Raw genomic sequence first — 27534 nt, forward strand, 5'->3', positions numbered from 1 at the left:
CAACAATCAATTTAACACGATCCATAGAATTCCTAATGATTTTGCTTTTCCTGCATTTGGAACAATGTTGCTTCCAGTACCGTATTGCTGATGTTAATTGTGGCAATAAATCATTGAAAGCTCAATTTAGGCACCCTATACTGTATGTTTTATTATCAGAATCTACCACATGGAAGAGGGTGTGGCTTGTCAAATTTAGAAGCCATTTGGAGGCTTTAATCATTTTTGAAGTGGTCGCAAAAACACAGTCTCATTCACATCACAGACTTGTGCAATTATTGAGAAACTGTCTCCCCTCTCAATAATTTATGGTCCGTATTCAAGCCAAACAGACAAATCACTCATCATTTGGACGAACCAAGAAGCTGTCTAAAGAGATGAGAATGATTTCCAATGACAGCCCTCTTCAAGTGAATGACTAATCACACAATAGAATCAAAAATAGCAGTCTATTGGACTCTCCAGTGTACGAGTGAATATTGAAAGGCAAACGCGTTACCTTGGAGGCACAAATGTGCCGCCTCCTCTTTGGATCTTTCAAAGAAATTCTGACAAATGTGGGAAGGTTTTTTACCCTCCTGATGATTCCTGTGCCCTGTAAAGTATAATTTAAAGATGATTGCTGCGCCACTCGCTGAAAATACCTTGCACAAGAGCACTTAAATCAGAATAGATAACTCTTAGGCTTGATGGCAACCAGCTTTTTAGCATGTCCATTATGGGGATATTTTACATGTATTAAGAACAGTAACAAATGCATTGATAAACCTTGTCATTTGCTTTAAGACAATGGTCCTTACCCTTGTTGGAGGTACCGAACCCCACCAGTTTCCTATGCACATTCACCAAACCCTTCTTTATTGAAAAATAAAATGTGCATTTTTGTTTTTAAGATGAAATTCAGGGGCAACAGATACAATGAAAACAGCAGAGGCCTAAGAATTCAACCCTGTGGAACACCATATGTTCCATTACCCTAGGGGTGGGAAGATACGGGTAACTCACGATTCAATACTGTGACGATATGTGGCCCACGATAACAATAATATCACGATACGTTATAGCTACGATATTCGATATATTGCCAGAAAAGTTATCAGCGATATATCACGATATTCAGCATGTGAGCAACAGTGGAAACATGTTGATTGTTCTTCTTTGTCAATCGTGTCTAGACACCAGTTCTTCGCCACTGCTTCTGCCTACTTTACCATCATTTAGTTGGTGTTTAGAAAACACTTTTGCCCATTAAATAATTTTTAAAAAATCAACTCAAAATGTCTAATTTGGTCGTTTAGGATTTAGGAACACAACTTTAAGTGCAATAAGAGGCAGATACGTTTGTATATTATACATTGTCCATGTGTAAAATAAGGTATTAACTGCTTGTTTTCCTAAAATCTAAACGCCAATATTTGACATTTTGAGTTGAATGTTTTTATTTATTTATTTATAAAATGTATGAAGACAAAGTTCTATTATCTTTTCTTTTTTTATATAATGAAAAATAATGAAATGCAATTTGAGGCACATTCCCTTCCTTTAAACATGGAGAGCGTATCATACAATGAAGGCATACCGGTAATTAACAACCGGTTTCTTAGTGTCCTAAATTAGCGATTAAATATACTTCCGGGGTGGCATTGTGATAATGTTGGTAGACAATACGTAATCCACGCCGCGCAGGCCGACTTCAAAGTAAAAGCCCATCAAGGCAATTGCCTTGGCATCAACATATTGTTTGGTAAAGCTTTATTTTTTAAGTTAGCCTTAGCGTTGGCGGCGTGTTACGTTGTGTATGTTTCCAGCTTCATTGACATGTCTGAATGACGGGGTAAATCCATTATGTGCGTTGCTGTCATAAAATACATTTACAAATATATTTATTGCAACAGAGAGCACAACAATATATTGCAATATGGATTTTTTTTCCCCCCCACCCCTACATTGCACATGTAAATTCATAATGCACATAATCATCCGACCACTTTCTTTTTTGGGAGGGAATACAATAATAAAGAAATCACACAGCATACCATCACAGCAGCATTGTTAGTTTCAAATGCAATAACAATTTTTTTTTTTTTACCTTAATTGGTGTGACTGTCACCTCTGCCTTCAGACATAACACTCAACCTGCCAACAACTCATATCCCCCCTACTTGTGCCTAAATATATTTTCCGCTACATGTCAAATGTTTGGACATGCCGTAATTTTGTAATTCTCCCCCGACTACAGCTGTTGGCAGGATGGCGAGCCAGCCGTGCCCCAGTTAATCATAGATTAGTTTATCTGGGCCATTCCAAATCCTGGTGTGTGTAATGCAGTGCTACCTCAGCAGCAAGTAATCACTGCCCCCTATTCCTTCCTGAAGACACAGACTTCCCCCAGCTTACTTTCTCTCTAGCCTCGAATCCTCGGTATCTGTTCTATCATTGCCACTGCCCACTTCTCTCTCCAGTTTATATGCATGATTAGGCATTCTCATCTAACATGCATGAGGCACACCGCTGCCAAAATATCATTTCAAAAGCCTTATTTCATTCGTTAAGGCCTTGGTTGTGACTATGGGGCGCAATTCAAAGGCAAACTGAGGATCCCTGTCACAATGTGGCAATGAAATAATGAAAGAAAAGGCTCCAGTATGACAAGGACTGCAAGGGCAGACGTTTTTTTTTAAAAGAACTAACCATTAGACAGGTCATCAATTCAGAAAAAAATCTCACTAAAAAGGAGACATGAAAGAAATATGAGGACCAAGAGGAAATAAAGATTGCTTAAACGATAATTGCGACTCTTGAATCTCTAAATCCTTGTCCCGAGTTAATGTGACCCAGAGAGCCACAATGACCATATTATTGGAAAATGTGCCAGGTTCAAATGAACCAGAATTATTCATTAAAAGAAAACGGTGCAGAAGTGCAGAGTGCACTTTTTAGTGTTGGAATTCCAATTGGCCGTATCTCCATATGTGAATTCAGATTAAATGATGCTTTTAAAATGAATTAACAGCCGTAACATTTCTGACAATGGTGGATTCAGCGTTTTATCGACCACTTCTTGCATTACACTTTAAATTTAAAAAAAATAGTATATTCATATGACAACTGACTGAAACATTGCTTTTGTTTTTATTCCACCCGTGATTTGGAATCCGACAATGCAATCACGTAGCTGAATTTATTTTCATAATCACTGCATTCGAACGCCACTCACCAGCAAGCTAATTCAAAGGTTGTCGCACGGCACACATCTGGAAGTACTCATTTGATTTTGCCGTGACAAAATAACATGAGATGAAATTAGTGCAGTCGTGCCATCTCTTTATCCTTTGTAGTAATAATATATTTGGAGCTGCATCGATTAATCAATTAATTGACAATTGATTGCTAATCAAATGAATTGATAATTATTTTTGATAATCAATTCATCATTTAGAGACCTATAATTGTCCAAACGTTCAGAATTTCAGCCTCTCAACAGTAAATATCCTCAGGTTTCTTTAGTCCTCAATGCATGGACTACAGACTGATTCTCATTGTGTTGAATCAAAGTAACACATTTAAATACATCTGTTTTAACTTTGGAAATCAATGATCAATATTTCAACGAATTTTGTGATGTTACCAACCAAACCAGTAAGTGATTCATAAAAATAAAATAAAAAAAACGTCTGCGGATTAAGATTATGACTGCAATAAACATTGCTAACAACAAAGCAATGTGCGTCTTTTAACCGTGTGTGCTGAAAACTCAGCGACAGATGCGAATATGGATGAAAAGCAGCTTTCGAAGCATGATTTTCGCCAGTTCGTCACATACTTTGCACAGGCACAGTGAGGGCAAAGTGAGTCAGAGCTTGGGAAATCCAGTTATACTTCAGTGAGATAACTGTCTGGGCTGACCGAGATATTCAGTTATCCATTCATGTGACGCTCGTCCAAGCTTGAGAGCTGCCAATCGTTTCCATTCTTCGCTGCACGGCTAACGACGGCCCACAAAGCATAAAATCGGCCGTGATTCAAAAATCAGACTAGAAAAACAGCTCATTTCCAATTACAAATCATACAACCTTTAGGTTGTTTAAATTTAGAGGTTCCGCTGTACGGCTACATCTTAACTGCATTCTCTATTAGTGCTACATTTTGTCGTTTTGTGAAGACATGTTTTTTTTTTATTAGTGGTAATAAAATACATTGATAGCAAAGACCAAGGTTGAGTTCTCCGTGGTCTATGATGATGGCAGTTCTAAATGTGCTTTTCAACAAGATCATATATTTTATTGGTTTATTATGCCGGGTTTGTCAGATAAAACTGCAGATTACTGAAGATAGACACACGCGGAAAGAAAGGGATACACCGTGGGCATCGCAAGCCGATAATTTACCCTCACTTCACAAGTTATTACAACCTATTTTATTCATTATTGATTGCAGCCAAGCTAGCATTTATATTTTTTGCTTACACTTACAAGAGGCCACGGTGTGCTCACATGCATGTATAAAACATTATTAGCAAGGAATAATTTCCCTTTAAGTCATCGCCATGACAACTGCCTGCTCTTTAGCCATCCCTCATTCAAACCTCTTTATGTATTACTGCTTTACTAGGCAATCCTTTGTGCACACAAACACCCAAACACACAGTAATTTCTATTTAATCCATGCAGCAGTCCGACAATAACATGCAGACAAAGACGGATTTGACTTTGGCACGAAGAGAGAGAGACAGCAACAATTTAGTACAGTGTTATTTTCTTAAAAGGGACTGGGATGAGTTGTCCAATCATGTGAAACGTTTAGCCAGGCTGAATGATCAACTGAACTGTATGCATAAAAGATGAGAGTGAACTACAAATGCGCAACAGAACAAACTTCTTTGAAGGTTTCCAAGCAGTGAGGGCAAAGGCTTATTAATCAGGATGTTACTACTTGTATTGCCTGAGGCTTCTAAGATTTGTATTAAGGCCAACAAGGGAGCAAATACAGTGGATCCTTCCACTTTTACCATCACAAAACACTAAATATGGTGAATTTTTGCATAAATAATTGTAATTTAAGTGCAAAACTAAACTAAGCTAGTCACCGCTAATAACAGCGAAATGAGGACCTGAAAGGTTTAGTTCAGTGGATCTTAACCTGGGTTCGGTTAAACCCCAGGGGTTCAGTGAGTCCGTCTCAAGGGTTCAGCAGAGATCAAGACAAACACCTGACTCAAATGATTCATGATGATACTCCACACTTGGCCAAAAATGGCTGCAGGTGATCACGCTACATTGCTTGGCCTAGCTGTGCTGCAGGGAATTTGGTGCATTCAGTAGTCGACTTGTGGCTGTTGTGATGGCACGTCGTGTGATTTATTTATTCGTGTAATCGCTTCATACTATGTCAAGCATAAAAAGAAAGTGATCAGGCAAATATGTGCAATATGAATTCACATGTATAACGGAACATACGGTGTTCCACAGGGTTCAATTCTGGGGCCTCTGCTGTTTTCATTGTATCTGCTGCCCATGGGTTTCATCTAAAACACAAAACAAAACAAAACTCTATGGTATTTTTAAAGAGTTGAGTTGAGCAAAAAAAATCTAAAACACAACTGATATTTCATTTCTTTATTTTTTTAATTACGAACAAAAACGAAAAAATGTAGGGAAGTCCCAGTTTCAGCAGCATCTCTTATAAAATTAAGTTAAATTTGAAATAAACACAGTGCTGCTCAAAAGTTTGTGAACCCTACAGGCAAGGTCAGATTTTTTGTATAAAATATTAAAATAACCTTATTAAATGTTTAGGCATAACCCAATCTACAATGCTGACATTGAAAATAATGGACTTGAACAAAAAGAATGATAATATTGTCATTCATTATTGAGCAAAAGTTGTTGATTTAAGAAAAACTCAGATTTCATGGGTGCAAAAGTATGTGAACCTCTCACTTAATCAGACATTGCACCTCCTTTTGCAATGATAACTTCATCCAAACACTTTCTTTAGTGATTTATCTACTATCTACTTTGAGGGATTTTTGCCACTCTTCCTTGCAAAATGCAGCCAATTGAGAGAGGTCGGATGGGCGTCTAGCATAAACTGTCCCCCTTCAGGTCCCGCCACAGTATTTTGAAAGAAGTTAAATCAGGATTTTAACTGGGCACATCCAGAATATGAATCTTGTTGTTCTTCAGCCATTCCTTGGTTGTATTGTTGGAATGCTTTGGATTATTGTCATGTTGCATGATCCATCGTCTACCAGGCTGTAACTTCACAAAGAAACGGCTTCAGGTTATGATCCAGAATTTCACAATATTCCTCTGAATTCATAATTCCCTGGACTATGTGGAGCTGTCCAGGTCCTGAGGATGAAAAGCCAGCACAGAACTTAACATTCTCACCACCCTGCTTCACTGTAGGGAGAAGGTTCTTTTGCTGGTATGCAGTGTTGACTTTTCACCAAACATGACTGTTTTAGTTGTGACCAAACAGTTCAATTTTGGACTCATCTGTCCACAGAAGGGACTTTCAAAAAGCTTCAGGTTTGTCCAGGTACTCTCTGGTAAATTTGAGATGGGCAGCTTTGATCAAAGCAAAGGCTTCTACCTAGCAAGCTTTCCATTAAAGCCTTGTCGATTGACTTTTCTTCTGATTGTTGAAGCATGCACATGTGTCCCAGATGCAGCAAAAGGGGTCTGCAAATCCCTTGATGTGATGTTCGAGAGAGGCTTTTTACCTGAATTATCATTTTTCTTGTGGTTCTTGCTGATATTTTTAGAAGGTCATCCACTTCTAGGCAGGATTGTAGTAATTTTCACCGTTCTCTAGTTGCAAATGATCTGCTTCACAGTGAAATGATGAAGCTCATTTTTTTAGATGACTTTATAGCTTTCCCCAGACAGATGTGCTGTCATTACCCACTTCCTGAGGTCCCCTGAGATTTCTCTTCCTCTCAGCATGACTGACCTGTATGGGTTCACCTGGGTAAGACTAAAGTGATATGGTTTTGTCTCTCTGTTTCAGTCAGTGATGCACAATTTCTTCGCTGGTCCATTTCAGTGGTTAGTTGAGCTACCAATTGGTCTTACCTGATCCTACTTGACTGCTTGTTTTAAGCAAATCAGCTCAGGGTTCACTTACTATTGCACCTACATGAACTGACCAAAAACTCTTTTTAGTTTAGTTTTGACTACACAATTGACTTAAAAAATAATATATATATTTTTTAAAAAACAATGCATTGAAATACTAAACCTACACCTGTTATTTCAAATAAAATGTAATGGTTCAGATTGAACAAAAAAATCAGGTTGAATCAATTGGAAAATCCAAATTGCTCAAGAGCTTCACAAACGTTTGAGCAGCACTTTACTTAAATATATAAAAATCCTGAAGTTAAACCAGTTTTAAAACTGTCAAGCTGTTATCTCCTGAGCTACGAATGCTTGCAAACTTAGGGAATTTTAGGTATTTGTCCGGTATTTGTTCGTAAAAGGTTACAAAAGATGTCCGCAGTAAAAATTTGTCTGAACATGTGCAACATTTCTCTGCAACAAGAAAAACTGTTTGCCACAAGTAAGAAAAACAGTCTGATAACATCTTTGCAACCTTTTGCAAAATGTTAGGAACCCTGACAAAAACCTAAGATTCGCGAAGTTTGCAAGCATTCGGTGAGATGGCAGCTTGATTGGCTTTCAAATTTGTAAACAAGGCAAAATGACAAATATCTGCACCGATCATCTGCCCAGCCAATAATGGTTCTATCCGTAATGCCATGTTCACAAAAGCCAAAGAAAATGCATTTTTTGTCTTCTCTGAATTTTTGGGACTATTATTAATGAATTCTTAGGTCAGTTTCCAAGGTCCAAGGTTGCATTGTATACCCAAAGCCTGTCGTGCTTCACTCCATGTGGGACTAGCCTCTGTTCAAGACCAATATGGTTACTCAGAGGATGAAATGGCCGCTCCTTTGCAACCATGCGATGACGCAACTCCACCAATCGTGTAGCTTAATTATCATTAGCTGACCACTTGTTTATCATACAGTATAAACCAAGTCTGTGAAACCACCCTGTGCTGCTCTAGAAAATATTTAAATTTGTAACAGGACATTATAAAGCCTGGAGTGTTTTCCAGGGTACTTTGTGCAGTTGTTATTTGAGTTTAATCATAGGCCCTAAAAGCAGTAATCCCCCCCCCCCCCTCTCTCATGGATTAATTCTGAAGAGGTACTTGCTCACTAATGTTTGGGCTGCTCCTCTGATAAACATAGCTAGGAAAGCAGCAGGCTTTGCGACAGTCATTGGCTCACAAACAAAAAAGATTTGTCCTCGCTGGAACTAACTTGACTGAGTGTGCAAATCAAAGATGACGCCGGCGAGTAAACACGCGTGTGTGCGAAGGAAGAGCGCTTTCGTGTCACAGAATAGTGTCCGATGGAATTTGTCATATTGTTTTTGTCTCTCTTCCACAGAAAGAACACACACTGCCTTTTGCAGGAAGTGGGCTGTGGTTCAGTGTTAGTGTGTGTCCCAGCATGAAATCATTGAGGAATGCAATTATCACTTCAGCCAACAGATACTGCTCTGAAATGAGAGGGAACCACTGGGATGGTAGGAGGGGGAGGTGTGTGCGAGTGGGCAATGAACTTTAAACACGCCATTGTTAAACGTGCTACATCCTAATCTGACTAGGCGACCACTGCAACTGCCAGGGGTGAAAAGTTCGTTGTAATAAATAGGCTTCATTTTGCCACAGGAATTATTAATGGGTTATGGATCTTTGATGCGTTGATGTATTCATTGCAATGGGAAAAGTTGGTTTGTAGTTCAAATCGTGGGTCATTAGCAATGCAAAGCAAATTAATTAGTCCATTTCTTATTAAAGTCAAACGAGCTTCATTTTTACCAAGCAGTGCAGTTTGGCACAGTTCAATACTGAACATTTGCAGTGCAATCTGTTTCACTCTTTGCATTTTTACAAGCTGAGAAGGCTACTAAAATAACTCATCTGTGAGATGGCCATTAGAACTGATTAATTTATTGTTAAGAAGTCGATGGTTTGTGTGGAATTTATTGTTCTTTAATCACATTTTGAAGATATTGAGGCAAAAATAAAATGGAGAGCAGTACTGTGGATCTAGTCTCTCATACAGTGATACCTTGATTAAAGAGTCAACTCAATTTACTTGTATATGAAATCAAATTTCCCCACCCAAACCAACTGAAATGCAACTAGCCCGTTGCAGCAACCAAAAAAACACATTTAGTGTAAATATATAAAGTATCAAATAACAAAACTTGCGAACTGGGGCTGGCAAGGAATTGTCTAATATTTGTTATCTAACCAAGGACATGACAGCAATGGTCAGTTGAGCTCAATGGAAAAATGGATTTCAGAATATTAACATTTAGCTCTTCGTGGACATCACACATCACAGCACTAGTCAAACAGCTGTCAAATGCTGTCAAAACCTGATATCAAGTAACAAGAGAATGGAGAATGCTTGGCCAATTAACCTATTGCGAGTCAATTGTCCAAACACTCTTAAAGGCCTTAAAAATGGAGGTACTCAGCATAAAATGGCTTCCTCCTAAATGATTTATTTTATCGTACTTAAACATTATGAAATAGACAAAGTGCAATATCTGCAGAAATTGTGTGGGAATGCTGAAAAGCTAAATGCAATTAGCTGAATGCTAAGATTTTAATAAATGTGCTTATGAAGTAAATTACTCAAATGTAGTCCATGCAGGTTTTGAACCCACATACTCCATGCTAGACGGTAATTGCTCTAACCACTAAGATAACGTGACTTGTTTGAATTTATGGCTAATGGCATATTTATTTTTGAAAAGTGTCATCTGATGCTGAAAGCTAGCATGCATTTAAGTGAAATTATATTGCATTTCTTGATATGGTAGTCAGTTGGTATACCACTTATATAATGGCCATGGATATATTTGTAATGTACATTGGAAGGTGGGATTTGAACCTGCAACCTCCTGGTTACTGGACAATGCACTTTACCAACTGCACCACTGAGAAGTATTAGAAAGGTTGTAATGATGATAAGGTGTATGTATGGGCGTGGGAAGTGGGACTGAAAATTTTTAATGACCCATTGAAAATGAATGGGGAAAAGTTTATATTTAACGTTAAATTGTGCCAATACTGTAAGTAATGTGAAATCAGACGATATATACCCCGGGAGGCGTGAATTTTTTAAGCAAGTTGGAATTTGAACGGTGTTAATCGGAAAGCATTATGTGGGAGTTGTAACACAGCAAAAAAAAAAAGTTTGGAGAATAAAAATCACAATAACATATGCGGGAATGCTTCCCACAATTAAATCTAAAAGTCTACACATCCATCACAAATTGATTGTTATAAATTAATTCTTTGTGATAGTGAAGAGAGACAAGAGTGCAAAAAAACCCAGTAACTATGCACATTAAAGTATTTTTAAAAAGGCCATTTGACTCATTTATTCAAGGGTTTGAGGTTAGAGAAATGTGACTCAGAGACACACAGACGATGCGCTACTATCTACAAATTAATGTAAAGTATCAACTTGTAAATAAGCATATTATGACCTTTCCGCATCGCCCACGAACTTTTCCCAATGACCTTCTGTTTCCAATTGTTTACGACTCCCACGAGCCATTTTTTCTCCTTCATGACCTTTGAATGATCCGCTCACAGCGTCACTGCCAACACTACTATTGTGTGCTCCATTTCCCCTGGCAAGCGAGACCTTGCTTAAAATTCCCTCCCTGAACAATCACCCTTGCAGAAATATGAAAAAGCCATTGCCTCAGCTGTTGCAACACTTGAGGTCATTTCTGCTCATTAGAACGATGCGATACGAACAAAACCAGAAGGCGGTTAGGCATGCGACGCTCGGCAGTCAGCTGCAAAGTTTCAAGACGGCGCGCAGAGAGAGATAAACTGTCACCTTACTATTAAAAGAACTCCCATGAGAATTGAAAGAGGGAGGAAGGGGAGGCAAACTAATCTCCAAACAAACAGAAACAAACAAAGCTCCCACGTGGACAGGTGACATTCACTGGATGCCTCGTTCCCACGCAGACACAAACCCAAGGTCAAGGTTTTGCCGCCACATTAATAATACACGACCTAACAATTAGTGCCACATAAAAACAGACAGTGTGGGTAAATTTACACGATGCAACAAGAATATTTACCTGCGTGTAAAGCAGCTCAGGTTTTATATGTACACTCTTTCCGAGCAGGACTATGATAATGTTTACTATGTTGAGCGGATCAAAGCCAGGGAGACAGAGGCAAACTGGGGCTATATTTGGCTACGCATGAATATGCGTGGCAAGCAGGTTGATGAAAGGTAACAGCAGGAGTGGATCTCAATATACAGTCCAAAGGTGATTTAAAAATAAGGGGAGGGGGTATTTTGGTTCTTTTGATACGCCGCATACAAAGTGGAACACAGTCTGTTCGTAATTTATTAGAATGTGGACTCAAAGGACGACAGCGGCTAATCTGAATTTGAAACGGTTTGATCAGTCTTGCAAATCCCTGCCTGAAATATCTTTTGACAGCAGAACTTCTAACGTCGCACGCCACTGGGGAAAATATGTCTTTAGGTTCCATAAAATTGGAGGGCAACAAAAGATAAACTGCTTAATTTTTTTAGACATAATTTATTCACAATTAGCATCAGTTTTACTTGAGTTTTGCACAAACAAATTGCATCCCATTCTTTAACATGTGTCATACAGAACCCCGTGACAGAAAGTGACCCTGAACCCAAACAAGTCTGCAAATGCACATCAGGCACACATGCAAACATACAAGATTGCAATGTGTGACACACAAACACGAACATGAGCTTGACTGCCGAGTAAATCCCGGGGGGCTTGTGTGTTGATTAATGAGTGGAGGATGGCCAGGAAAGGAGGATGAAGAGGAAGTGTTAATGGAACCATGATGGATTCCTCTCAGTCTGGTCTTTTATAGGTGTGTCTCAAGTGTAGGGGCTCAATGTAGCAATACAGTACGGAAGAGAGGTGTAAAATCTCAGATTTGCATGGGAGGTGAAATATATGTCGGAACTAAAACTCATTGTCGTAATCACTCAGCTTACATTATTTATCACTCATTAAATTGTGAGTGACTGTTATTGAGCCAAGAACTATTAAGAAGACGTACAGGAAGGAAATGTAATCAAAAAGAAATGCACTTTCGTTACTGGTGACATGCTAATCAAGTGTGTTCAAAGATGAAATGCTCCTTGGCTACTTTATGGGAAACCATTTGAAGCGTTCATATTTAATCAGCGTATGGAGTCCCCCGAGGTTCCATTCTTGGCCCACTGTTATTTGATTTTGTACATTAAATTTTCCCTAACCTGCTTTCAAATTAACATTTTAGAACTTGCACAGATGATTAGATCTGTAAGCCTACATTCAGTGATAGAAACACCTGCCAAAAGGACACCATGAAACCTAACAGGCTGTATACTCACACAGTGTGAAAACAAAACCAGCAACACAATGTTCTGCCTGGTCATAAACAACTGTTTTCCCCCAAAAAAAATCTAAGGCCCACATTCTTCTTTTGGCATTTTTGGACAAAAGTCTCGAATGGAAGATCTGGCTCAAAGCTGCCAAGCAAGTCACTTGCGATTAGGGCTGTCACTATCGATTATTTATCGATTATTCCATCGATTAAAATAAAATGTTATTTCGCATAAAAGTGCATTACAAAACAATTTTCCCTAATTACTGTTTATTAACTAATTGTTGTAGTTCCTTTAGTATTTTTTTGTGATAAAAAAGCCAACAAAAGATCAGTTCAGCAATATCAATGGGAGAAATTGATGCTGTACTCACCAACCTTTTGGAAACTAATTCAGTTACTGGTTCGGTCATTGCTTTTCAAAGTAAAAGTAAATGTTTGCAAATGTCTTATTTAAAAGATAATAAGTCTTCTTTAATGAAGGACTACAGAAATCAGTGAACAATTATTGTTGAAATGCTGAAATTATAGGATTTGGGCCATTTTGAAAAAAAAAATGGCTCCAAACCTTTACTCGATTATTAAAATAGTTGACGATGAAATTGATAATCAATTACTTGTCAATTAATCCGTTAATTTTGACAGCTCTATTTGCGATAATGTCATTTGGTTTTGTGAAGTTTCAAAACTTTAACTGTATACAACTGCAACCTATGGCCAAGAAACACGCAGATAGGATGGAAATGAAAGAAAAAAGATTACTAAATCTCAAAACTCATCAATGATTCATTACTATTAAACATTTTTGTCATATTGAACTGAAGTTTTAAAACGTATTGAATATTTTTTTTTCTAAGATTAAATAGTTGTGAGGAGTCCGTATGGCATTTCTCCAATAGGATTATTGCACATAACACTTTACAGAGCAGCTCATTGAAAAACATTGCAGCAAAACTGTTATGGATGGTGACGAGTTGGTGAGATGCATTTGTGAAGGGATTCAAACCCGCAAGATACAAATAGCCTGATCGACAAGACAGCAAGAGCATCCCATGACATAAAAAATAAAAGCATGAAAGCTTGTCCAGTTATTTGAAGAACATGCTGGCAACCAAACAGTGTTTATTCAAATCAGCCAAAATTCTCAAGATGTAGACATCACTAATTGCGCAAGCTTTTTGATCAACACCGGGATTCAAATTCTTAAGTGCGGACTGGACAGATTTATTCAAGAAAGCGACTCTATAATCGAGGAACATCAATCACTAAGAATAACGACTTTTGGACTGTGTTTCCTCTATCCTGTTACGAATGTGATCCATCTGGGCCAATAGGGGCTGATAGTTTGTCAAGTGTTTGTTTAATAGAAGAACCTGGAGACAAAAGACAAAATGACCACGCCACAGTTTATCACACTTGACGAGTCCATCGGGGTGGGCTTGGCTGAGGTGGCAGGGGAGCCTCCCAACGCGAAGGCTGCGGGTTTAATCCTTGTCAATAATGCATTCTTCAGCAAGATACTGAACGCTCATTTACTGCCGATGTTGTGTCATCAGCATGTTAATGAGGAAACAGTCTCAAAGCATTCCAAGATAGAAAAGCAAAAACCCATTTTCCATTACCATCAAAACAGAGCTGATATGAAATGCCACGCAACTGTTAGACAGAAATCCAATGGTATTAAAAAAAAAAAAAGCAATTTTCTTCACTCCACTTCTACATGGTACTCAAATAAATAAAAATGGTGGCCCGTAGATTGGAGATCAGAAGGAATTTCTAAAATGGACATATACAGATTTTATTGGACCACCTTAGTGACATTTGTCCTTGTTTAGAAAGCAAAGTCTCAATAGCCGCCAGTCTTGCTGACTCTATCTTTTCTACGCCGCGCAGAGGAGTACAGTTCCCGGTGTGAAAAAAATCCCTTACGTGCACAAATCCGGACGCCCTGTCATTGTTAATGGTAAGCGCGCGGTAGTGGCGAGAGCCTATCTGAAACGGCTGTGCCATCTTGGGACAATAGGCGCATTATTCTCTCTTTCTTTGCCCTTTGTTTTTGGTGGGTGCCACTGCGCCATACAAAGGGGGAGCACACACACACCATGACAATATGCACTGTCCATGTCCAGGCCACAGTTCGTTGGGCACAATTACCCACTTGTTAGTCCCAAACAGCTGAGTGCAACAAAAGCGTGATAAAAGAGCTGATAGCTACCAAATACGGAGGAGCAGTGCAAACCGGGATAGTAATGGAGCGACAGCGGGGGGGTCAGGAAAGGACTTCAAGAATAATAACTCGACTAACGTGCATGTTTTTATCAGTCTGCAACGCTCTATTCATGCCGTAATCTCCTGAAGATAAACTCTGATATGAGTCATAATAAAAAGATTTAATGTGGTCTTGTTTGCACTCGCATGCTAGTTTAATAGTTTTTCTACAGTCGAGGATAATTAAAGGGATTGTGTTCGATGTATGGTCTATTGCACGGTGGATGATAATATTGTGATGATTTAGTATAATGGACGATAAGAAGTGGTTCAAAGTCAAGACCGGATCGATTCTTCTTTTGCAGGTTGCACTGAATAACACAAACCATTTTATGCATACTTTTTACAATAAATGGAGTTCCGCATTCTTTTTATTTTGATGTGTTGAAATAAAGATTTTTTTTTGTTTGTTTGTTTTTTTTGTTTTTGTTTTTTCTGTTTAGTTTTTTTTTTGGAGAGAAAAAATAAAGATTTATGAGACGTGAATTTTATTGATTTAATTCCAATTACCGTGCTGACACAAGGCATGTCAAGGCAATCAATAAATCTGGTATTCAGCAAACCAATATGCTTACATACTTAAACACCACAAATATGTAAGTATGCCAAATCTTAAAAGGTCACTCCATTTATTCAAGAGTGGCAGGGGTCTGCGTACGTCCATTAACCATGAATCATCTTTTCACGTCAGCAGTGTATATCACTGATTATTGAATTACTGATCATTGTTTACAGCCACAATTCCGACTGCTATAATCATATTTCCACATCTAACTCCGGGACGGGGTGTAATGTATTTTTAATGGGTTTTTGTTTTGACCAATGTGCTCTCATAACGGCTGGGCTGCACAATAACCAGCAACGTTGTCCCTATTATGTCACAATTGCTGTTAATATTACATTTGCAGTTTGTTATTTTCTCTTTTAGGAAGTCGTTTGTAGCTTTACTTTTAATTTTTAATTGTATCATCAGCTCATGGTGGTGATGCAACATGTTGGAGAGTGTGGCATTTCATTAGTAGAAAAAATGGCCAATATGGTCAGAATAGAAAGAAATATGCATTTCAGAGTGGCAAGGGATGTTTTAAAAGTGTTACCCTTCTCTTATGATGAGGTTTTATTTTGCCTTGTAGTTTTATTTTGTCTAGTCATTTTTATTTTGTAGTTGCTATACTGCACATTTGCTATGTTCCTCTCTGTTATTACTTTGTATTTTTGTTCCTACCTCTTGTCTGCGTTTGGGTTCTAACGTTGCACCTCACGTGACGTCTCCATAATTAATATGGGTGATAAGTTTGTGAATTTTCTTGAATTTGTGTTTCTTGGTATAGTGAGTAATGGGAGTGGGAGTAAGTGATGGATCGTGATGCAGATGTAAACAATTCTGAGTCAATTAACATAATATCAATAATTCAATAAAATGTCAAAAAAGTGTAGGATGGAAGGATATCTACCGCCTGCTGGAATCTTAATGTGGTGTGATTGAGCTATAGGGATTGGGCCATATCATACTGTCCAACAATGGAAACACTAATGACAGAATTGCGAATCCATACAAAGCCATAAAAAAGTATTTGGCACGTTCATGATTAATGACCAATTTGCCTATTTGGCACATTGAAACATTTCAGATCATCACACAAATTTTAATATGCCGCAAAGACAACCCAAATATAAAATGCAGTTTTATAATGAAGATTGTATTGAATAAAGGGAGGAAAATACAAACCTAACCGATTTCATGTAAAAAAAGTAATTGCCTCCTAAACATAAAAGTTGTTGTGCCACCAGCAATGACTGAAATCAATTTGTTTGCCATATTGGTAATGACTCTTTTGAATTGCTGTGGAGGAATTTTGGCCTACTCATGCAGAATTGTTTGAACACATTCATTTATAATGGAGGGTTTTTGAGATATTTCTTTTTCGTTTGCTGATATGTTTTGGGTCATTGTCCTGCTGCAAGCACTTGAGCTTGAAAGCACAAACTGATGGCCCGACATTCGCTTGAAGGATTTTCTGGTAGACGAGGTGGTTAATTGTTCAATTAATCACAGCAAGTCATCCAAGTCCTGAAGTAGCACTTGTAGTAATTAAATTCTCCCCCCTTGATAAATACAATTTTCATTTAGAAACCACATTATGTATTAACTTTGGTTGTCTTCTTGAGATTTTAAATCTAGCGTATGGTAATCATCTGAAATGTTTAACAGTGATAAAGATGCCCCCCGCCCAAAAAATCACGAATGTATGTTGATATACAGTATTTGTTTGTTTTGTGAGTTGCTCAGTGATTTCCATCCCTACTTAAGAAAATATATAATAATAACCCTAACCCTAACCTAACCCTTGGCTGCCTATAGAGATCCTGACAACACGTGACTATTTCTCTGAACACGCCCCCTTGCGGCAGGAAAGTATTGACGCAGCGTTAATGGGCTACAATGCCTTAAAGGGCTAATACTAGCGTTTATCCGTCAACTTGCTGCCCAAGAGCATTGACAGTGACTTTGATGAAAAGGACATGATATACATGCGTGTGGTGGACACGTTGGATTGCCAATGAAGTGTCAGGAGGGCTTTTTTCAACTTGGCGAAGCTGCTACGTGGAATTGCCTCCTCTCTTACACCGGTGAGTGTTTTCAAATCTGATCATACAAAGGCTTTACAAGTTTGTACAATCCGGATTTATTTCCACTTTATGTGTGGTCAAAATGCCATCGAAGTTGGCAGTTTGACGCGAATGTTGCAGTGTTATTTATGCACGTTAGCAACTAAGCAGCTGCTAAATCGTCAGCGGCCGCCGTCATTTATACCGTAAAAAGTCTTCTTTATGGTTATTAAATTCAACTCTGTAATATCTGTTAAACCGTAGCAGCACAAATGAACGAAACAGATTATTTCCCCCACATTTTGCGTGTGCTAAGAGTTAGCATCTGCTGATTCAGCCATGAACAAAGTGCAACATTGGCTACGCATTGGTTCCTTTTTTTTGTAGCCTGTAGCATGCTACATCCTTTGTTTGCCTCTTCTCGTTGTGGCAGCTGGTCCACAACAGCTGTCAATCATTAGTTGGGTTTCCATCCACCCATTTTTATTCCAATTTTCAAGAAATGTGAAAATAAAAATGAATGGAAACGCTAGAAATGCGAAAAGGGGCCCAAAATTCGCCACATTTTTATTTTTATTTTGAAGCGTATCCAAAAAAAGAAAATGCGAATTTTGACAATGGAAAAACCGGATATACGTCGCACCGGATATTACATCACACGTATGTTTGTAGTCCCAAAGCAATGTCGGACTATAAAGTAAGGTATGTTTGGAGGGACGACGAAACTACTTTTTTGGGAATAAATTAAAAAAGCGAATATTAATGCTATTTTAGATGGAAAAAAACTAAGAAACGCTACGGTGTATCAAGAATTAGAAAACAAAACGACGTCAACGCACAGAGCAGTCGCTTCCTGGTCTTTTAAATTACTGATGGATTCGCAAAAGAAGAACAGATGGAAACGGGCATAAGTCGCATGTCCGTTTTGTGCATTTTCAGTAAATTTGCTTAAAAAATTTGAGACAATTGAATGGAAACCTGTCTATAGTTAGAGTGTGGCGTTTGCCGTTTACTCAAAGTGGCAGATGAGTTTTCTATGCTGCCAAAATGGTTGCGCCAACGGCCATTTTGGGATGTGTGACGTCAACGTCAGGATCTCTATGGGTGCAGCATACGTTGACCCATATTTCACAAACATTTTGGCCAAATTCAGAACCGTGATTTAATTCAGTGGAAAAGAGAGAGGTCTTGTTGAAACTTTGGATAAAATTGTGGGGAAATATTCAACAGATTACCTTTCCAATCTAGCCCAATGAAGCTAAACCCAGCAAACAGGTACCTGGACTGAAAGTCAAACGACTCAAAGGTCATCAGCGCTTCTGCGCCGCTGATAGCATCACTTGTTTTGTACTGAGAGTTCTGCTGTGTCACTGCCAGATTAAATGTTTTTCCTCCGCGTGGGGTCCCATTTACTTGTTTTTGTATCTCGTGGCCAAGATATCTAGCAAAGGAAAAGTGCACGGTACAAAGCCGGGCGATTAAGATTAATTGAGAATCTATACACTGTCCTCTAGCAGTAGGTTGTTTTCTTGTTTGCTGGATGCATGTGTGTGCCAATTCTTCACTGTTGAGCCGTGCCAAATTGCCTCTGTGTGTGCGTATGTGTGTGGCTGTGCAGTGTATCAGGGGGAATAGCCCGTTGGGGTTATGGAAGGTGCAGTGTGGGGTGATGAATAGGATGCTTTTGTGCTGTCTGTAAAGCGGTGAAGGACAGAAAGGTGAGGAGGGAGATAAAGGGGAAGAAAAGAGGAGGACAGATAAAATAGCAGAGATGAGAGGCTGTGAAAAGTGGGGTGTATGGCGGGTGAGACACTCGGAGGGTGGGGGGGTGGTTGAGAGAACGGGATGCGAGGTGAGGAAAAGGCAGCATATGTGCGACTGACGGTGCATTCGAGAACACTGCGCCATGCTCTCCTCTGCCCACAAAGAGACAAAGAAATTGGCTAATGTCGCCAATCCACTCCAGTCAAGTTGGTGAAAAGAAATGGCGGGGAAAAAGGAGGGAAAGTGTTGTTTGATCATTTGATCGCTCTGCAGAACACCGCGCTGACCTCGTGACCTCGACCTTCACACATGAAGACGTTTGGAAATGAGCCAATCAATGACGGATGCTGATGAGCTCAGCCAAAACTGTTGGCGTGGCAACTTCCTTGCCACTGTGGCGCACTCCAATTTGTATTGTTCTCGGCATGAAACTCTCAATTTTACTTGAGCAAAGTCAAGTTAACTACCGAAGCTGCACACATTGACTTCTTCCTTTTGCTACGCTGCTCCACTCTTCATGTAAGTTTTAATTGACGTTTCAAAAGACGTTTACTTTCTGGGGCCCGACAGATATGGATTTTTTCAAGCCGTTGCCAATTTTTGCAAAAAAATAAAAAATACAGATTACCAATTGATAGGTCAATTAAATAAAAAAAATATGCATAAAGTAACATTTCATGCATTTAACTGGATGTCAATTATACACGTTTTCACTATTCACTATACAGACTGGCCTGGTCCCTATTTCGTGCAAACAACTGGGGGTCAACTGTTAATATATTGTTAAAAAAATAATTTTCCTTTTCAGTTCGCAGAATGCATTGCGTGGCCAAATGCATGTAATTAATGAATGTATGAGGTCATCCTTCTCATATGTGTGTTTGTGTTACTAGTAGATGAATGTGTGTCATATTTAGCATATTTATGTTTGATTTGATTTGCATGATGTTTTTGTTACTTTTTTATTTTATTTTATTTTTTGTCAAACAAATCGTGACGTGATAGGTTGTGTGTAAAATAGTGACATCCAGGTCGACTCCTTGTACAACTTGCATTGCTCACCTAAGAATTGCTTTTAAACTATTAAGATTTGCTTGGTTTTGAATAGTTTATCAACAAATTTAATTTCATACAGTATTCAGTACGTATTTAAGGATACAAGATTATGGTATACATTTTTGTGTAATACTGTAAATAATGAGACAATTTTTACAACTGCAGTAAATGGTTAGAGTTCATGTAAGTAAATATAATCTGTAAATATCGGCCATTTGGCTGATTATTTTGGATGATGTTTGAAGGGCCATAATCAGGCCCTAACTTTTAAACTTTTAAAACACCTACATTTTAAAATTACTTAAATTTTTTTGGGATATTTTAAGAATTTAATTTAAGAAATACTTTAGCATCATGTAGGGCTGTGCAATTAATCTAAATTCAATTACAATTTCAATTATTACATTCCACAATTACACAATCAGCATAATTGTAACAAAAAAGATTAATACAAATTTTGGAGTTTGAGTTGTTTAAATTTATTCATTTGCACCTTTTTTTAAATTTTAAAATAACTAATTTAATTTAAAGACAATCATCAAAAAGGAACTTGCATAATTATAATGTTACAAAGAATTTTATTTGTATTAATATTTTTTTACATTTAAACATTTTCTTGTTTTGTACCAAAATAATACTTGATTGTCCTAATCGTGATTTCTATTGTTACCAAAATAATCGTGATTAATATTTTTTTCATAATAGAGCAGCTTTAGCATCATGTGTGTCAAACTAATTTTTGTTGTGTAGTTATGGTTCCCCTCAGTGGGTCATTATGACTTTGAACACATATAAATGGTCCATCATATTAACAGGCATACACATCAAAACAGTAAAAATAAAATAAAATAAATAAAAAAGAGAGAAGAAAAATAAAGAGGGGATTGTATAAAAAAATAAAAAAAAATAAAAAAAAGCTTGCAATACCTATAATTGTTATTTAAAAAATGTTGGTATTTTAGCTTGAAACGTGAAACATTGATACAAATGATTTACCTTCATGGGCCACATCAAATGATGTGGAGGGCCGGATCTGGCCCCCGGGCCTTGAGTTTGACACCTGTGCCTTACATGGTCGCTTTACCTTCTACAAAGTAATTTTTCTGTTACGATACTTGTACTTCAAGTATAATTTCAAGTATCATTTTGTGAATCTAGCTGGGCTAGGCTCCAGGCTCACCACAACCTTTGTGAGAACAAGCAGTATAGAAAATGGATGGATGGTATTGGAGATCATTAAATCATGCAGGTGTACCTAAATGTTGAGGCGAGTGAGTGTGCTTGTCGCACAATTTAGCAGAACAGAAATTAATCTGACACTGAAACAGAAATAGGAAATATTATTTTAGTAAATATACAATTTCCCGTCTATCCAAATGCTCAAGTTGAGATTCTGTGAAAAACACGTCATAATCAGCCTTTATAAATGCGCAGCATGAAACTCGTCTCTCCTTTTTAACTCCTCTGAGGCTGGAAATCTCATTTGCATTACAAATTATGGGAGGAAAGCCTTAACAAGCTACTAGTGCCGCAGAGCGTTAATCACTGCTTGTGGGCGAAGGTACCAGATCAAGCAAGCTACAGCGCTTTACGCAACAAAACAGGTGTCTAGATGCAAAGAGTGAATCAATAAATGCATAAATACAGGAAAATGTTACCCAATCACAATCATCAGTATATCATCAGGAGGATTCGCTAGATGGCGGAAAAGTTGCAGAAAGTTGATTTAATTAAAATAAGTGTAGCAATCTCAGCAGCAGCAGTGAGCCTGATTAAGAATTAAGTGCATTTTTATGTGCATGCTAATTAAACATTTATCATGATTAATTAAGCCATCATGGCAACAGTGATGGAGAAGTCGGCATGCCTGACACATTTTCATTTGACTTTGGTAGAACTTTGGTCTACAAATAGCTGACATAAATGTAATGTCACAACTTCGAAATGCAATATGATAATGATCAATTACAGCGCTGATGTATTTTTATTCTTCTTAATGACACCTCATGAGTGTTTTCTGGTAAAAGAATAAATAAATAAAAGTTTAACGCATTTTGAAGGGCACCGCATTACATTAGAGAGCAAGGTGGGAGGATTAGAAGGTCAACTGCCTTGAAATGTGATATTTAGGAGACCTTTAAAAAGAAAACACACAGGGCCTTTCTGGGACGCAAACTTAATTCTCATTTGCTCCAAACCTGGCTGGGAATGGTCGCAAATATTTGAAGAAAAATGAAAAACTTTTGCTACATTTTTTTCGTCATCAGTTGTGCTGATTTGAATGGAAAAATGTATCAATCAAATTAATTTCAACCATTTTTGTAAGGTATAACTAATCAGTAATTAGGGATTTTCGTGACCTTTTTTTTTCAGACCAATACCAGTACAAGAACTCAAATCTTGAGTAAACACTGACACCGATACCAAGTATTGATACTAGTATTTTTGATCCAATTAAAAAAAAATAATGACAGATTTTTAAAAAATTAGAATTTTAAAGACCTATATATCCCAACGTGACATTTTTCCTTAAAATTCAATGAAATTGATGGGAATTTTCTATTACATTCCTTTCTAATTTCTACTTCCTGCTTGTAAAACGGCCAAAAGATTAAGGCGGCTGATAGGGCTGGGTTTAAAAAATGGATTGAAGGATTTTCTCAAAAAGTAGAAGCCAAACGTCTGTTTGTCTCGTTTGAAAAACTGCGCATGCGGAAGACCCTCCTACCAGCTCTGCTGCTCGTCCAGGGAAAACGCCTCTCAAATTTCGCTAACGTGCGACCTCATCTTCATCGTCATCAATCTCTTTAATCTCTGCAGCCGGCCTCGCTTCAAAGAAGGCTTGTGGCTCTCAGCTATTTTCAAAGAACGCGGTGAACTCGGTGGAGCTACAACGATGATGGCTGAACCCGAAGCTCAGCGGCTACTTGCTACAAACACTCGAAGTGCGCATGCGAATTTAATGTTTGTGGAGTTTTTATTTTTATTTTTTTAGATCATGTCCATGATATTTAAGAAGAAATTATGTTCCATAAATATATGTATATTAATTGATATTGGACTGAATTTAATCAAATCAAATGGAAAAATAATCAAAATTGAATCAAATTGAACTCTTGTGAATCAAAATCAAATTGATTCAGGAAATTTGTATCGATACCCAGCCCAAGCTGATTTTGATTTGCAATCCCTAATATAAATATATGTAATTATCATTAATGACTGTCAATAAATTCCTAGTTTGTTCATCAATTCAGCTCTCTGCTTTGACTATGTTCAATAGCACCTCAGGTCTCTTCGCAGTCCTCACTGAATTCTACCTGATTCCGATTGCTGGATGCCTTGTCACAGAGTGAAAGTGACATTTTGCAGGATCTCCGTGTAAAACAGACTTGCATAACACCTCATAAGCGTTAAGCGCTTAACATGCCAGAGGCCCACTGAGGCCATCTCTGAAGGGCTTCATCTCCATGATGATACGCCAGACGGCCAAGAGTACGAAGCGGGGTGGGATGCGTAGCGGGAAAAACACCTCCACTCTACCACGCCGCCAGCGTCCTCGCTTGCTCCCTAGAAATGCATTCAGCTCAGCGCCCATGCAAAAAAAAAATCAATCCCCTAAAACTTTATACGCACCGATTTGCATGTTAACAGCCAACGCCGTCTGCTCCTAAACAGCTCTGCGCTCACTCCATGCAGAGAAGGTTAAAAACAATGACTATCACAGTGGCATCAAAGAGAGCAGAAGAAGGAGGAGGAATGAAGCTGTGTGATGACGCAATTCACAGCCTCCATCATCACACCTCAACAGAGGGAAGGTGTGCCTCTATTATCATTAATGAGCAAAACCAGATGGCTCCATTGCCAACAATATGGCCATTATAATTGAATAACTCTGCGGCCTGTCGTTCGTTTTGATTTAAGTAGTCAAGCCATTTGGTCTCCGTCATACCAATTCCAGGTGATACGTTGCTAATACACAATGAGGATGTACACCCCAGGTTGATAATTACAACCTTAGACCTCATTAATGAGACCTGTAGCCCGTGGTGCAAAATGGAACATGAGCAGACTTGAAATGTTATACTTATTAGCAAACATGGGAGGTCGTGTGTGTGGGGGGAAATCCACCCGCTGGTCACAATACAGTAGCTACAGTTTTGATTGACATCGTCAAACAGGTATTAATTATACAACACATTTATAATTGCAATTGTCCCGAGATATGGAATTACACTGCATGCCATTAAAATGTCTCATTTAAACTTCTCTGAATTGTTTCTGCACTTGAATAAGCACGCTATTGATTTTAAATAGTATAAGTCGATGTTATGTACCTAACAAACACAATAATATACATACGTATTTATGATGTCAATTAGAACTCATTTATAATCTTTATAAAGGCATACATGTACCTAATTTTGTGGCTTTTTAATGTATAGCTGGCTTGGGGAACAGTAGGATTTTATCCATCTCGCCATTTACTTCTAAAAACAAATACAGCCTCAGGGTATGGAGAAAAAAAATACTAAAAACGCTGAACTCAACATGCTCATAATTTTGTTGTTGTTGGCCTCATATTTTTTTAATGCAGTAACTGAAATGGCCCCTGACAGGAAAAATGTTCCCCTCCGCTGATGTATAGTTTATAAGGTATTCTAAAATGTCCTCCGAGGTAATTACACGTGCAGCCAAACACATGGAGTCAGTCAACTTCCTGAATGATAAAAAAAAACAGCACTTTCTACTGTCTACATTCTACTGTCAATCATCCTAACTACCCCGACATGAGAAACATTTGCTCTAATCTCCTCTAAGAAGACCTCACAGCAGGAAGTGGAGCAATTAAAGCCCAATTTTCCAATCCAGATGCCCCTGATGCTAAAAGCACATCTTCCTCCTCCTCCTCCTCCAGGCTAGTCAGCAAGTGCAACAGTACTCACCCCCAGTTTCTTACTCCGTATCCTCACGTATCCCTGTTTCACTATGTCGTTGAAGTTGGAAGCCATGGTCGAAGGGGGAGCTCCCCAACGCTAGCGAGTGAAAATAAATCAACCCTGTTTTCTGCCGTGTTTGCTTCGTGACGCCAAACGTCTCACTCGAGGTTCTGTGCGCGAGACATCCGGAAGGAGGAGAAGCGAGCGGCGGGCAACCTGCTCTCGTGTCAGCGCTCAGGCTGCCCGGCTTCAGCGGAGCTGTCCATCCGGGGAGAAGAGGGAGGCGGGAGGGAGGCGGGAGATACCATTCATCAGCTGATTCATTGGAGCAGGGGCACCCGCGCGAATCTTGGACCGCACCATTTGTGACACAAAAGGGGGTCAGGGATGGGTCGTGAATAAAGGTGCTAAAGTTTAATTATGCTAATATTAATGCTTATATTGTTATAACACATATTGTATTGTAATGTATTCCATACAGACAACTTTTTTTTCTCCATACCAACTTACATCCACATTAGGGCAACAGAGGGCAGCCATCTTACGTTGCCACTATCAACTTGCATTATTTTTTTCCGCACATATCACACATCAGTGCGTTTGGATCTCTGTTTGTATGGAGTAATGAGAGCCTCTCTAAGAGCGATCATTCACAGTATATTATCTCAACATCGTGACCTCCAGAAGTTAGGTTTATATTTCACAGTGATTTTTTTCATGATTGTCTTTACTTTTACTTGATTGTTGATTGTTCTGACAACATGATGGTGATGAATCGTAGAAAAGCAACCGGAGATATACCTTATAAGAGACCTTTTTTGTGTTTACATTTTATTCGTTTGGGCACAAAAAACAAATGCATCAACCAGAAAGAAAAAATAAACACAATAAAATGCTGTAAAACCCCACTGATAAATGTATTCAAGTTAGGCGGGCATAGCAAGTGGCAACGCAAGATGGCCGCCAGCGGCTTCGCTTCCCCCTGACAGCCATTCATCATCATGCAAAATAGAGTCACATGTTAGCTTTAGCATAACACGCCAACTCCAAGCAAGAGTTGCAAACAACTAATCAAACTCACATTTACACTTAAAAGCAGTTTACAGTCCATCAAATTCAAATATCAAATTGAGGCATACACATTGAACATTTTTCATAATCGGTAAGTCCAATGCAAGAGCTGCTATCTGATTATGTATTTTATCTACAGCGGAATCAAAATTCACAGCATTAAACCGAGTCAAATATTGGTTTGCTTATTAGGGTAGATGAAAGAAGCGCATTATAAAACAAAAAATGTTAGCTGCCTGAGTTATTAACTTGTATTGCCAATATGAAATCAAATGTTTTGCTCATTATGCTAAATTTCTGCATGAACAATGCAAACAGTCAAAAGTTTGGACATACTTTCTTAGTCAATAGCATAGGCAAGTGTCTATAAATGTATGTCTGCAGCCAGGTACTGACATATGTACAGTATGTCTGGGTAAAGATGATGGAGAGAAAAAAGAAAAGCACACACTGTGAAACATTTTTAGACAACTTCTAATGTAACTTTTAAAGTCTTCAGTCAAATCCTTAGCGCCCATGATTAAAGGGAATATGCAAATGTACAACAGAGCTTAGAGTTGCTGCTAATTTGTACCATGCTTTGTACCTTGCCTTTCCGTTATTGCCTGTATGAGTATGAATATCATTTCCATATTTTTTGCCAGACAGGCTGCTAATAGGGAAATGCAATTTTAGACTGCCTCTATGTGTGTGATGTGAGCACTATTTTTTCATTATTAGGTTGCCTTGAACTGATGTTGTTTGATTTGCCCAATAATAAAAGCAGATAGTCCAGTGCCCTATTAAATGATCACATAAATTGTACAAGAACCAAGACTGCACATCGCTCGGCGCGAGGCTTCTACAGGCACAATGCTGCGGACAAGCAATCAAAAAGCACTTAAAATAAATGCACAGAAGACAAATTTGATGTCAGCCAAAGCAATGGGTAGAGCGAGCGGCTCGGTTTGTTGAATTATGGTCGGGGAATTTTCTTGGCATTAGACAGCAGATGGCTGAGCTACTCTGTATTGATATGACAGGCTGCCATTACTTATATAGATTAAAAGGAAAAGAAGATAAATGGCTCATAGAATGGAGTAAGATAAGCAGCCGTGAGCGAGGATCAAACATCCTCTATTTACACTCTCAAATGTTGCAATAAGAAAGAGGCATACTGTCCATGAAGGTTGCCACTTTTTTTTTAACAAAAGGGTACCGTTATCCTGTAGCGCGCACTTCAATTTATTCATGAGCGTGGGCCTACTTTTCATTGAAAAAGTGTGTTTTTTTTCCACATGGATGCCTTTTTGTGGAGCACAATTCTGTCACGCATCCCAAGGTGAAACTCAGCATC

At 38.4% G+C, this 27534-nt stretch overlaps 1 protein-coding gene across 3 annotated transcripts in view; it reads right to left on the reverse strand.

Annotated features, from left to right (window-relative positions):
* dok6 (docking protein 6) overlaps positions 1–25391 on the reverse strand; it is a 53304-nt gene extending 27913 nt beyond the window's left edge. The window contains exon 1 of one of the 3 annotated variants that reach the window (XM_077553968.1): positions 25134–25391. In XM_077553968.1, the coding sequence (XP_077410094.1) occupies positions 25134–25199 (66 nt within the window). In that variant the 5' untranslated portion in view covers positions 25200–25391. Of the gene's footprint in view, positions 1–2089; positions 2211–23823; positions 23845–25133 lie in introns of those variants that run through there. The other 2 variants (XM_077553971.1, XM_077553970.1) reach the window with 2 other exon arrangements.
* Between the last annotated feature and the right edge of the window lie 2143 nt (positions 25392–27534).

Source organism: Vanacampus margaritifer, chromosome 20, assembly GCF_051991255.1.
Source record: "Vanacampus margaritifer isolate UIUO_Vmar chromosome 20, RoL_Vmar_1.0, whole genome shotgun sequence".
NCBI classification, from domain to species: Eukaryota; Metazoa; Chordata; class Actinopteri; order Syngnathiformes; family Syngnathidae; genus Vanacampus; species Vanacampus margaritifer.